Source organism: Canis lupus, chromosome 38, assembly GCF_011100685.1.
Source record: "Canis lupus familiaris isolate Mischka breed German Shepherd chromosome 38, alternate assembly UU_Cfam_GSD_1.0, whole genome shotgun sequence".
In the NCBI taxonomy this organism is placed as follows: domain Eukaryota; kingdom Metazoa; phylum Chordata; class Mammalia; order Carnivora; family Canidae; genus Canis; species Canis lupus.
The window spans coordinates 21,622,156-21,634,710 of record NC_049259.1 but is presented as its reverse complement, the minus strand read 5'-3'; the positions used below and the strand labels follow the sequence as shown (position 1 = coordinate 21,634,710).

The 12,555-nt window shown below is 52.1% G+C and overlaps 1 protein-coding gene across 4 annotated transcripts; it reads left to right on the top strand.

The window, feature by feature from the left end:
- Positions 1–937: 937 nt before the first annotated feature.
- Positions 938–7,312, top strand: FCRLB (Fc receptor like B). Of its 4 annotated transcripts, none has more exons than XM_038585923.1 (8): positions 938–1,104; positions 1,197–1,293; positions 2,174–2,238; positions 2,560–2,580; positions 2,898–3,152; positions 4,684–4,950; positions 5,510–5,788; positions 6,301–7,312. In XM_038585923.1, exons 3-8 carry the CDS (start codon positions 2,208–2,210, stop codon positions 6,714–6,716), a joined length of 1,269 nt encoding a protein of 422 aa, XP_038441851.1. In that variant the 5' UTR covers positions 938–1,104; positions 1,197–1,293; positions 2,174–2,207; the 3' UTR covers positions 6,717–7,312. The 4 variants fall into 4 exon arrangements, with proteins under 4 accessions (XP_038441851.1, XP_038441852.1, XP_038441849.1 ...); XM_038585924.1 differs by having other exon boundaries at positions 1,181–1,293; XM_038585921.1 differs by lacking the exon at positions 1,197–1,293 and having other exon boundaries at positions 955–1,104.
- Positions 7,313–12,555: the final 5,243 nt, after the last annotated feature.

Sequence of the window (12,555 nt, the reverse complement as noted above, 5' to 3'; positions counted from 1 at the left end):
AATTGCTACCTTTCTCTGCATTAGCAAAGGGGTGAAGAATTAGAAATTCTGCAGGGAAAAGTCTTGGATGTAGAAAGAGATCCAGCTTGGGGGAAATGCAGAACAAAGCCTAGAATAGAATAAAGATCCGTTGGGTGGGAGAGTCTTCAGGCCAGATTCTGAGCACTGTATGATGGGAACCCTATCGATGAGTCTAGAGATTTTCAGGAAGACTATATACATCTCATGAACTTTTGGTGTAATCAGGTGTCTTGTGCAATCTGGTAAAAAGCCTGAAATCTGTGTTCTGAGTGATAAGAAGTCAAACAGAGACTGTTTGTGTGGAGCTAGGGACAGCTGACAGGTGCATCACATTCTTACTGTAGACGTGGTGGCCTGGGGCAGATGTCACAGTCCTGGGGCATGACATGGGGAGGCTGTGGATGACGCAGGGAGGCCCACGCTGGCCCCGGGGGAGGAGGCGGGTGGAGTGTGGGGAAGTCTGGCAGCATGGTCTAGCCAAGACACCCCTAAAGCAGGCAGTTTATAAATCTCTGTTCTTACTATCCAGTTCCTCTCTCCCTCCCTCCCTCCCGAGCCCCTTATCAAGCACCTCCTTGCTTTTCAGACCCATATGACTATCTATCTTTTTAAAAAACCCCGCTCTCGGGACACCTGGGTGACTCAAGTCAGTTAAGTGTCTGCCTTCAGCTCAAGTCATGACCCCAGAGTCCTGAGGTGGAGCCCAGCATGGGGCTTCCCGCTAGCAGAGAGCCTACTTCTCCCTCTCTCTCTGCCCCTCGTGCTTGCTCTCTCTGTCTCTCTTTCAAATACATAAATAAAATCTTTAAAAGGAAATTACAAAAATAAAAACCTGCTCTCAAACAGGATCTGAGGTGGCCAGCAGAACTAAACAACCAATCACATTTCCCTTAAGAGGCATTTGCATTTTTAACAAAAACTGTCATATTAAGAGAAACTCTAAGGGGATTCTCAGAATGGAGCTCTGGCCATCAGCAAGGAAGAGGGAGGAGACTGTCTTTAAGAGACTTGACAGTGTTTGATAGTCCTTTTCGTCCACCAGAGTTCCAGAGGAAGGAGGCGCCCCAGGACCGTGCGGCCCAGGTGAGGACAGGACACTGGTCCAAGGAGACATACAATCAGGTTGGAAAATTCATTAAGTATTTACATGAGAATTCAGGTTCCCCATTGCTCAGGGTATGATCGCATGGCTCAGAAAACACCAGAAGTAGAGCTGGGAGGTGGGATCTGCGAAGTTTCTGAGGGGCCGATGCAGTGACTTCTCTGCCACAGGTGAGGAGTCCTGGAACTGGGGCATGGCTGGGGAAGGCTTGCGGGGATGGCTAGCAGGAAGGCGGGCAGGCACGAGTGAGTGGAGATGCCATAGGGTGAGATCCCTGGGCTGCGTAGGAAAGAATGTTCTCATTTCTGAGGGTTTAAGTTTTCAGGAAGGGGAACCACATTGCATTTTTTTCCATTCTTCACGATAACTTTGGAAGACAGTGATACAGAAGGTGGTCGGTGAATCATGCCCTTCTGTCACTCACCTGTGGGAAGCTGTGAGCTCTGGGTGCAGGGAGCCCAATGTCAACCTCTCAAGGCCTCACACTCCTGTCATCAGGGAGTGAGCAGAACAAGGGCCCCAGGTAGACCTTCAGGACACGGGGAGGTATTTTCCTCAATTGAGGCTTATAGGGCCACCTGAAAGGTGGGGATGATGTGGGACAGAGGTCGATGTCAATGGGAGCCTGAAGGTGGCTGTGTCACCTGCCACAATCCGGGGTTCTACATGGCTTTCTTGGGCTGCAGAGGGCAAAGGCTCTGCTCAGCATACCTCCTCTACAGGGGTTGGGGTTGGCCTGAGATGTGAGGTGGCCGTAGGGGTGCTAGTGGGACAGTGCCTGGTGCCTGGGACACCTGAGAGCTGACACTTATCCAGCCCATGTCCTGCTGTCTCCAGTCTCCCCATTTCAGGAATTAGGAATGGGTGGGAGAAGCAGCAATGTCTTCCAGGGCTCAGGAGTCAACACCGGTCAGCATTTCCAGCAGTAACATAGGGACAATAATTGTATCGGTCTCTTTGGTTGTTGTGAGGATGAAAAATGAATTACGACACATTGCTAAGGGAAAAATAGAGCAGCAGTTGAACAAAGCACTTAAACATTTATTGCAGACATCGTGCTGCAGCTGCTGTGGGCCGGGCCAGCATGTGGCCACTGACAGCCCTTCTGCTCCTGGGTGAGTCCTCAGTGCATGGACAGCGGCAAAAGGACTTGGGCTGTGGGGTGAGTGTGGCCCAAGGCTGTGTGTGCATGTGTTTTGTGCATAGTGTGTGCATGTGTTTTGTGCATTGCACGCGTTGGGGAACATTCCTCATTTCCAAACAGCAGTTCATTATCTATTTTTCGAGGATCAAGAGAAGGGGGTTTTCTCAGAGCCAGGAAAAGTAAAGGCAAAAGAAAAACAGGTCTTGAGACTCCCAGAGCTTTTCCTATGGTCAAAGGTCCCTTACTTTCCTCTCATCCCCAACATTCTTCTGCTTCAATTCTCATTCTGCAGTTCCAAGCAGCGGGCAAGCTGGTGAGTCTCCCCCATCCCTCAACCCAGTTTCCTACATTTTCCACACCAACCCCCCTGGGTGACCTGCTTGGATACTCCCCACTTCTCAATGTCTTCTCAATCCCCATGACCCCAGTTTGCCTCTATGCACCTCGAAATGGGTACCGGTGGATTGTAGTCCGGTGCGGTGTCTCCTCCCACGGGGATGGTTTAGCAATGTGGGCCGGATCCTGGAAGCCGGGGTTTTCTCAGAGTGGCCCACCCCAGACCACATCTTGGGCAGCTCATCTTGATTCTCTTCCCCGCATTGCCCCCTCTTACACGCCCCCCCCCCCCAGCTACTCTGGAGAAGCCCATATTGTCTCTACACCCACCCTGGACCACAATCTTCAAGGGGGAGCGGGTGACCCTGCGATGTGATGGGTACCACCCTCTGCTCCTGGAGCTCCGGCCCATCAGCACTCTCTGGTACTTGGGCCACCTACTTCTGCCCTCTCACAAGAAGAGCATCGAGGTGCAGACCCCAGGGGTGTATCGATGCCAGACACGGGGAGCACCTGTCAGTGACCCCATCCACCTCTCTGTTTCCAACGGTGAGTGCTTGAACATGGGGGCAGGGGCTCCAAGCATCTCCTCTGGCCGTATTGGTCCCCCAATGGGAGAGAACACTGGGGCACTCCCACTGGGGTGGGAAATGGGGATTATCTTGAGTCTCTGGAGCAGGCAGCGCCCTGCGTGGCACTCTGTGTGAGAGACACCATGAGGCTTGCCTGGCCCCAGAGGTCCCCTTGCCCCTCTGCCATAGAGGGAGGCAAATAAACGTTTGTGCTTATTTATGAGACTAGCTCAAGACCTGGGATACTGGATGGGGAGCCATGGGGGAGGGGTCAGGGATGGAAAGGGCAAAGCAAAGGGGTGGGGAGTGAAGGTTCCTGTGTAGACTGGGTGCAGCAGGGAGAATCACTCCTGAATGAACAGCAAGATGCTTCTCTGCGCTTTCCAGCAGCCACATAGGGACAATGATTGTATCTGTCTTTGGCCATTGTGAGGATGAAAAACGAATTATGACATATTGTTAAGGAAAAAAGAGAGCAACAGTTGAACAAAGCACTTAAAAGTTTACTGCAGGCATACACGTGTACATAGGCGTCAATTCAGAAGCTGACTTCTTGGGGTCACTTAAAGGATTTCAAAGCAGGATAAGAAAATAGCAGTAGTTTGTTCTTTAGCTTCCGGGATTAGCTACTTTGTAGGGAATATTATATCATCTCAGCCTGATAGGCCACAATTTGTATTCAGAACTCAAAGATAATCACTTAGCATTTACACACATTTCATGTGCATACTCTGCGGTTTCTTGTTTGGAAACTGATAGTACCGATAAGATACTGGCCATGAGAGGAGGTGGTTACCATTTGTGGAATAGAATAGGAAACTGATTGTGTCTGTTACTTGCAGAATTCTTTCTCAAAGTAAAATTCCTAAAAATGGCATCCGGAACATGTTAGGGTTATACAAGGGTTAGCTCTGCTGGGTTGGGGAAGCTTTCTGGAGGAGAAAAAGTTGAAGGCTAGATCTACAGGACAAGTAGGCCTCAAGTAAAACAGGTGTGTGTGTGTGTGTCTTGGTGGGGGGGGGTCTTATTGACAGGTGCAAAGGCCCTGGGCTCACAGCAGGTCCAGTGCTCCCAACAGGTATATTGGGTGTGGCTGGACCTAGCTTGCATTAGGAGTGGGAGGTGGGGACAGTGAGGGAGACACTGGGCAGGTGACAATACTGAGATGGTGCTGGAAAAGTAACTAGGGGCCAGGTGAGGAAGGCATCCTGAGCAGTGTAATGCCATTCTGATGGCCGTTACTCTGTGATGAGGCTGGAGCCAGCTGAGAACCGGGCATCTTTGCCTTCCTTCCTCATCCTTACTGGAACACGGGGGTGGGGGGTTGGGGGTTGGGGGTGGGGGGGGTTGCTTTACCTCCCCCTCACCTGGCAAGGCATCCAGCTCCGCCCTCCTGGGCCGCCTGCAGCCGGGAGGGGGGAAGCCACTGTGCAGGGGAGGGGGAGAAGGGTGGGACCCCCCAGGCCTGGGCTTCTCCTGGAGTCAGGCCTGCCACGGTGACTGTCTAGACTGGCTGATCCTGCAAGTGCCCTACGCTGCGGTGTTCGAGGGCGAGCCGCTGGTCCTGCGCTGCCGCGGCTGGTACGACAAGCCGGTCTACAAGCTGCACTACTACCACGAGGGCCGGGCGGTGCGCTACTTCCACGCGAGCGCCAACTACTCGGTGCCGCAGGCGCGCGCGGGCGACAGCGGGCGCTACCAGTGCTCCGGCACCATGCGCCTCCCGGTGGAGAGCGCGCCCATGTTCTCCGCCAAGGTGGCCGTGACCGTGCAAGGTGGGCGACCCCTGCGGCCCGGGACTGGGCAGACGAGCCCTGGGCACTTCTGCGGCGGGAGCCCGGCCGGGCAGGGAGGCTGGAGGCTCATTTCTCCCCTAGTCCATGCGCGCTCTCGCTCTCCTCCGCCGGGAAGGCGCCCCTGATGCGCAGCCTGCGTGGGACGAGGGTCCCTTCCCTCCCGCGCAGCTGCGGCTCCTACTCCGGGTGTGGGGGCCCTAGAGCCCGCCGCGGTGTCCAAGCCCCAGCCGGAGGGCGGGGCAGCGGTAGGGGTCCCTGGGGGGGCGGGGGGCCCGCTCGGAGCGCACCCCCCTCCAGGCCGGGGGCCCCGAACTGGGTGTCCCGCGGGATGGGACGGGAAGCTTCGGGCCGCTCCCCCTCCCCCTTGGCAAGCGCTCCCCGTCCTCGCAGGCTCCCTCCCTCCCCCCCCCCGCCCCCTCTCGGTGCCCTGGGCCGCGGGGTCCCTCGAGGGAAACCGGCGGTGCCGCGGCGCGTGGACACGCGGGCCCCCCGCGCCGGCCCACGGCGCCCCCTGAGCGCCCGGCGCCCCTCTCCGCAGAGCTGTTCCCCGCGCCGGTGTTGACGGTGACCGGCAGGGCGGAGGCCCGCGGCGGGGTGGCCGTGCGCTGCGAGACCCGCCTGCACCCGCACCGGCGCGACACGCCGCTGCAGTTCGCCTTCTACAAGTACAGTCGCCCGGTGCGCCGCTTCGACTGGGGCGCCGAGTACACGGTCCCCGAGCCCGAGGTCGACGAGCTCGAGTCCTACTGGTGCGAGGCCGCGACCGCCACGCGGAGCGTCCGGAAACGCAGCCCTTGGCTGCAGCTCGCGGGGCGCGGTGAGTGAGCGCACCCTCCCCGGACGCCCCCCACCCCTGCTACCCCCCGCGGGCCGCCCGGCCCGCGCCTCCGCACCCTTCTCCCTCGCGCCACCCGGCCCTCCCGGCTCACCGTCTCCTCCCTCCCCTCCCTCCTCCCCTCTCCATCCCCGACCTCCTCCCTCTCCCTCCTCCCTTCCCCTCTCTCCTCGCCACCCCGTCTCCTCCTCCGTTCTCCCTCCTCCCTTCTCCCTCCTCCCTCTTCCCTCCCCATCCCTTCCTCCTCCCTCTTCCCTCCTTCCCTCTCCCTCCCCATCCCCTCCCCCTCCTCCCCTCCCTCCCTTCTCTCCTCCCCTCCCCTCCGACCTCTCACCCTCCTCCCTCCTCCCCTCCCTCCTCCTCTTCACCGGGTCCGCCGGCCGTCCTCCCGCGCCTTCCCCGCGCTCCACCCCGGCCCCTACCGCCCTGGCCCGCGGGCGCCGCAGGGTGGGAGAGTGAGTGCGGCCGTGGGTCCCGCTGTGCTGCGCCCGCAGGGTCCGCGCTGCCCTCGGCGTCCAGCACCGCCCAGGCTCCCCGGGCCGCAGCGTTGGCGCCGGGCGGCCAGCCGCTGTCCTTCAGGAAGCCCCCGGTGTCCAGATCGGCCCCGTCGGTCACCTCCGTCCCCAACGCCACGTCGCCGGGGCTGCAGGGCCCCGCGGGCAGAGCCCCCACGGCGAGGCCACCAGCCTGCGCCCTGCCGGCGCCCTCGGAACCGCCCGCTGGAGCCCTGAAACCCGACGTGGACCTTCTGCTGCAAGAAATGCAGCTGCTCAAGGGCCTTCTGAGCCGCGTGGTCCTGGAATTGAAGGAGCCGCCGGCCTTCCCAGAGCCCAGGGCAACGCTCCAGACCCCCGCCCCCCGCTTCGCTGCGAGCCCGGGAGCCCCCGAGACCACCGCGGTGGAGAGCTGAGGCCGGGGAGCCCCCCTCCAGGCTCCCGCGCCTGCGTCTCCCGGCTTCCCACCCGCGGGGACCTGGCCAGGCCTCTCTGCTCCGCGCCTTTGGCGGCCTTGGTGTGGGCGGGTCTCCGTGTCCCCGGGCGCCCTGGAGCATCCCCGTAGGCCTGTCCTCGGTTCTCCTCCCCTCCCAGGACTCCCCTTCTGTCATTTCCTACCTGGAGGTTTGGAGGTTTATGTTGGCAAGTTTTAGGCACCCTTAGCTTTTCAGAGGTGCCCACCCGGTACACATTTCAGCACAGGCAATATCGGGGTATTTAAGGTCATTGAGATAATAATGAACCCTTTGGAATCTTTGAGGGTCAAGTTGGAACTATTCATAATGGATTTAATGTTAATTTTTAAAAAAGACTTTCAGGGGCCTCTCTGGGTGGCTCATTCAGTTAAGCATCTGCCTTTGTGTTGGCTCTTGATCTCAGGGTCCTGGGATAGAGCCCCACCTTGGGGGACTCTCTGCACAGGAAGGAAGTTTGCTTCTCCCTCTCCATCTGCCCGCCTCCCCCACAATGCACTCTCTCTTTCTCTCAAATAAATAAAAATATTTAAAAAGTATATTCTTCAAAAGCATTGATTTAGGGGGGATCCCTGGCTGGCTCGGCTGTTTAACGCCTGCCTTTGGCCGAGGGCGCGGTCCTGGAGTCCCGGGATGGAGTCTGGTGTCGGGCTCCCAGCATGGAGCCTGCTTCTCCCTCCTCCTGTGTCTCTGCCCCTCCCCTCTCTCTATGTCTATCATAAATAAATCCTTAAAAAAAAAAAAAAAGCATTGATAGAGGAAAGACATTGAGGTTCAAAGCTGAAGGCTAAGAAAAAATTGTTGAGACGTCTTTGGTGCAAAAAGGTGATTTTATTTAAAGCACAGGGACAGGACCCGTGGACAGAAAGAGCTGCACCAGGGTTGTGCGGAGTGGCCCATTATATACTTTCAAGTTGGGAGAGCCTTAGGGAGAGCATAAGTCTCTGAGGAATTTTGGAAGCAAGGTTTCCAGGACCTTGAGGGCGACTAGCTCTTGTTGGGAAAAGATCATTTATGACCATCTAATACAGCCTGAGTCATGAGACCCTTCAGATGTACATTGGTGGACCATATTCATGGGGGATGGTCGCCGACACATATCTTGGGGTGTAGAGATAAAGGAAATTTCTAAAGGAATTTTTATATGTTAAAGTAGACTCACAGGATCCTGAGGGTCGGGCTAGGATTGCCATCTTGCCCTTAGCAACTGTCAACATCAAGGTAGTTGAGTCCCTAGAGGAAGGTCACTCTGTCTGCTTCAAGGACCTGTCAGTGGGCTGTGAGTAGTAAGGAAATGTACTGATTTTTCTTCTCCCTTTGTTTTCCACATCAGCATCATTTAAAAAAAAAATAGAGACTTTCAGTTGTATTTCTGATGAGTTTATACCCCAAAGTTCCAGATTTCATATAGTTTTAGAAGGAAAGGTATTTGTGTGGCTTGCTCAGATTATAAGAATCAGAGTTCTGTGAGACTCCCCCAGATGTTCCTCCTGCCCCAGTGGAGCTGAACAGACTGATAGGCTCTAGTAGCAGCAGACAGGCCAGGCTCTCTTTAGCCATAACTTAAAAAAGTGATACTCTTTACATTTCGAAATTTCTTTGAATAAAGTTTTTTTTTCTTTGAAGAAAGTTTTAAGACAAATCCTTAAAATTGAGGAATTCTAGTTTTTAGCTTTTTTTTTTCTTTATTCCCCTACCAGCCACTTCAACCCTAACACAACCTAGACACAACATGACCTGATCCCTATTCCACCCTGCCTGGTGACTTTATTGTTACTTGAAGGTTAAAAGCAAGATGCCATGTCAGTTGTAACCTCAGAGATGTGTTCACTACAAGCCCCATTTTCATGAGTCCCCCATCTCCCCGCCAGAGCCCTTCCTTCTCTGAAGGGCTGGTGTGACTTGTTTCCAGAGGGTCACTGGGTTCATACCCTTCATCAAGTAAGCGGCACTGATAGCAGCTCTTTCACTTCTAACTTGAACTTGGTCACAACCTAATTTCCCCTTTCTTGTTGAGTGACTAACCAGAATGACATCAATATCCTTCATCATATTCTTCACCATATTATTAAAAAATCACTGACGTTTTATGGGGAAGAAGGCAGACAGGTACATACATAAATTACAATGCCATGTGATAAGTGCTCTCTGACACATTATGGGAATTCAGAGGAGGAAGATGAATCTTGAAAGAAGAGTAAGAATTCAAATGAAGATGTGACAAAAGGTTGAGAGTAGGGTAGGCTGTGGACACAAACACATGGAGACTTGAAAGACCTTCTTGTGTTTGTACAGCTGCAAATAATGGAGGGTGGTTGGAGAATTGTGTGTGTTTCTCTGCAGGGAGGTGAATTTTAGGGACAAGGGGACGGGAGATGAACATAGAGAAGTAAAGGGGGATCAGAACTTGAAAGTCTTGTTAAGAAGTCCTTCACCATGTTGGATATTTGGGATGGGTATTTGGAAGCGTTCTTTATTGAAGGTATCAATAAGCCTAATTGGAGGAGATGTCAACTTAAAATCAGAAAAAAAGAATCAATTAAACTGATCTCAGTGAACATTTGCATTTTCCTGAGAAGGCATGTCCAGGCCCCTATAACCCAGCAGTGGGTTCTGGTTTACAAGAATCTTTGTAGCTCTGATTTCCAGCTTTCTAAAGCAGGCTCAAAAAATAAAAATTAAAAAAATAAAAATAAAAAAATAAAGCAGGCTCATCTCTCTTCTCAGAACTCCCGAGACCATGATTTCCCTGGCTAACCTCATGCTACTCCGGGGGTGAGACTCCTTCCTCCTTCTGATTTTGTTCCTTGAAGTTTCTGCCATCTCTGAATTAGATAGGAAGTGACCAGTTTTAGTGCCAAGAGGCTTAGTAATCAAAGGATCGCAAGTCAACCCTCCCCCAAAACCAAAGAAACCAGTTGATTATTTTTCAAGAGAAAAAATTGAAGACAGAACATGAGAGATTCCTAACTCTGGTAAACGAACAAGGGGTGATGGAAAGGGAGGTGGGCAGGGGGTGGGGGTGACTGGGTGACAGGCACTGAGGGGGGCATTTGATGGGATGAGCACTGGGTGTTATGCTATATGTTGGCAAATTGAATTCCAATTAAAAAAAAAAAAAAAGGAAAAAAGGAAAAAATTGAAATAGGCCCTCACAGGAGAGCTAGTATGCCAGGTATCTCCTTTACTCACTCCCTGTTAGCAGTCCCAATACCTTTCTGTTTGTCCTGCCATCTACCTCTCTTTTGTACTAGAGATGTGGGAGATAGGGAGGAACAAGAACTTAAGGGGGGGTGGGAGAGCTCGACCCATCTGCCCTCTAGAACACTTTTAAGTCCCCAGCTCTCATAGATCACCCCCAACAACACCTGTTACTGATCTCCAGGAAGGGTTACACTATAAAAATAGCAGGAAATACCAGACAGGCAACTAACTGGCCATGCCAGTCTGCAGGAAGAAATGACCCCATCCAGCCTCTGGTTGAGGTTCCAACATGCATTTAGGGAAACAGAGGCTAGTTGGCCCAGGTTGCCCAAGGAGAACTTAGAGCTCATTCTGAAGCAGAAAGATAGCTGCAAAATGCTGGAGAAGCCTGGGGAGGAATTTGCTTCTCTCTGGTTCTCTGATCAGTTCCATGCCTCAGACTCAGGTCTCAGACCCTAAACCAGATTCCAGACCGGAACCCGGATGTCTGACCTCAGAGAGCAGAGAGGATCCTAGCAAGTTGCCCCATTTTGGATCTCAGCCTCCTTGAGTCTCAGTCTCTTGTCTCGTCTTAAGTCTATGGAAAGAGGGAACTCTTTGAGTTCTTACACTTAAGGACTTTTTCCTTAAGAGATTGAATCAAAACCTCTGGGTTAGAGTCCAAACTCTCTATCATGGGCTATGGAGCCCATTAGCCCTGTACTGCAGTCACACTGACCACTTGCTCTCTCCCCAACACACCAGCCCCTTGCCCACCTCTATGCTTTGACATAGACTCTAGCCTCAACCCTCTGGAGGGCTGCTCAGGCCTTCTGAGCCCAAGAGTCCTCATCTGCAAAATGAGGGAAATAACAGTAACCTTTCGGGGAGAGACAGACAGATTCTTTCCTTACTAGAAGTTTTAAGATAGAGGATGCTAAGGTGCTTAGAAGCACAGAGGATGGACAGTAAGCCCCAAGTGGTGGTTCACAAATTATTTCTTGGGGAGATGACATCTGCTAGTCTCCAGTGATGGAGTATTAGATTGTTTCTAAAATTTTGCTGGTTTACATTATACTACACTACCCCTATATCTTTATTTTTTTTAAAGATGTATTTATTTATTTGAGAGCAGGGGAAGGAAGAGAGGGAGAGAATTCAAGAAGAATCCCCACTGAGCCCAGAACCCTACACGGCTTGATCCAGCTTGAGATCATCACCTGTGCTGAAATCAGGAGTCAGATGCTTAACCAACTGAGCCACCCAGGCACCCCACCCCTATATCTTTAGGTATGTATTTGACTATATCTGTGGGACAAACGCCTAGAAGTAGAATTGCCAGATTTTATATTACATTTTAATAGATATTGTCAAAGGATCCCTGGGTGGCTCAGCAGTTTAGCCCCTGCCTTCTGTCCAGGGCGTGATCCTGGAGTCCCACATCGGGCTCCCTGCATGGAGCCTGCTTCTCCCTCTGCCTGTGTCTCTGCCTACCTCTCTCTCGCTTTCTCTGTGTCTCTCATGAATAAATAAATAAAATCTTTAAAAAAACAATATATTGTCAAATTACTCCTTAAAGAGATTGTAGCAATTTGAACTTCCACTAGTTATGTATGAGAGAGTTTGTTTCCCATACCCTTGTCAAGAGAGCACACCATCATACTTTTATTTCTTAATTAGACCCAGAGAACCTCTTAACTCTTTATCCACTGTTCAGTGTTCCCACTGGATCCTGAACCATTGCTAACCTTGGGTCATGTAGCAGCCCAGCTATACGGTCCCTCTGGAGTCAATGCCACTGTTTGTAATGCTGCTCATCCATCTTCTGAATTACTTGCTCATTGGTCCATAGTTAACTAAGGGAAATGCACTCCTGACTATACTTACTCATTAAGTGCAGCCTTTCTGCCAAGAAGAGCTCTTATTTCCAACACACACTACAGTTAGCCCATATTGATTTAGCTTTGTCCTCCAGCCACTGCACTTGCAAAGAGAATTGATTTCAATGCTTGACATCCTCCTCACAATAAGAGGCCTCATATAATTGTCTATCCCTGATCCAGCTAACATCTAAGGCAAAAGAATAGGAGTGATACACTTTTATTTTTTTCAGTTCAAAGGAGCCAATCTTATTGCAGTGATGCTGGAGATGATCATTCTCTGACTCCCTTAAAGTTAATATGCCCCTAATGTAGCATGCTAAGTTATAATAGCCGCGCTAATTAGCTTTGGACCTGAGGTAGCAGAGGGCAGAGATTTAAAATCCTGTCTCAGGAGTTCAGACTTGAGTTCAAATATAATTTTTATTACTTACCAGCCATGTAGCCTTGAGCAAGAGACTTTGTTTCTGAAGTTCTGTTTCCTCACCTGTAAAGCAGAATAGTAATAATATCTGCCTTATAGGGGATCCCTGGGTGGCGCAGCGGTTTAGCGCCTGCCTTTGGCCCAGGGCGCGATCCTGGAGACCCAGGATCAAATCCCACGTCAGGCTCCCGGTGCATGGAGCCTGCTTCTCCCTCTGCCTGTGTCTCTGCCTCTCTCTCTCTCTCACTGTGTGCCTATCATAAATAAATAAAAAAAATTAAAAAAAAATATCTGC

Bases quoted from the DNA above. Each gene is read 5' to 3' on its own strand.
- FCRLB (XM_038585923.1), top strand. From the start codon at position 2,208: ATGTGGCCACTGACAGCCCTTCTGCTCCTGG. The intron at 2,239-2,559 runs GTGAGTCCTCAG...CTCATTCTGCAG, and splicing joins GACAGCCCTTCTGCTCCTGG to TTCCAAGCAGCGGGCAAGCT. The intron at 3,153-4,683 runs GTGAGTGCTTGA...GTGACTGTCTAG, and splicing joins CCACCTCTCTGTTTCCAACG to ACTGGCTGATCCTGCAAGTG.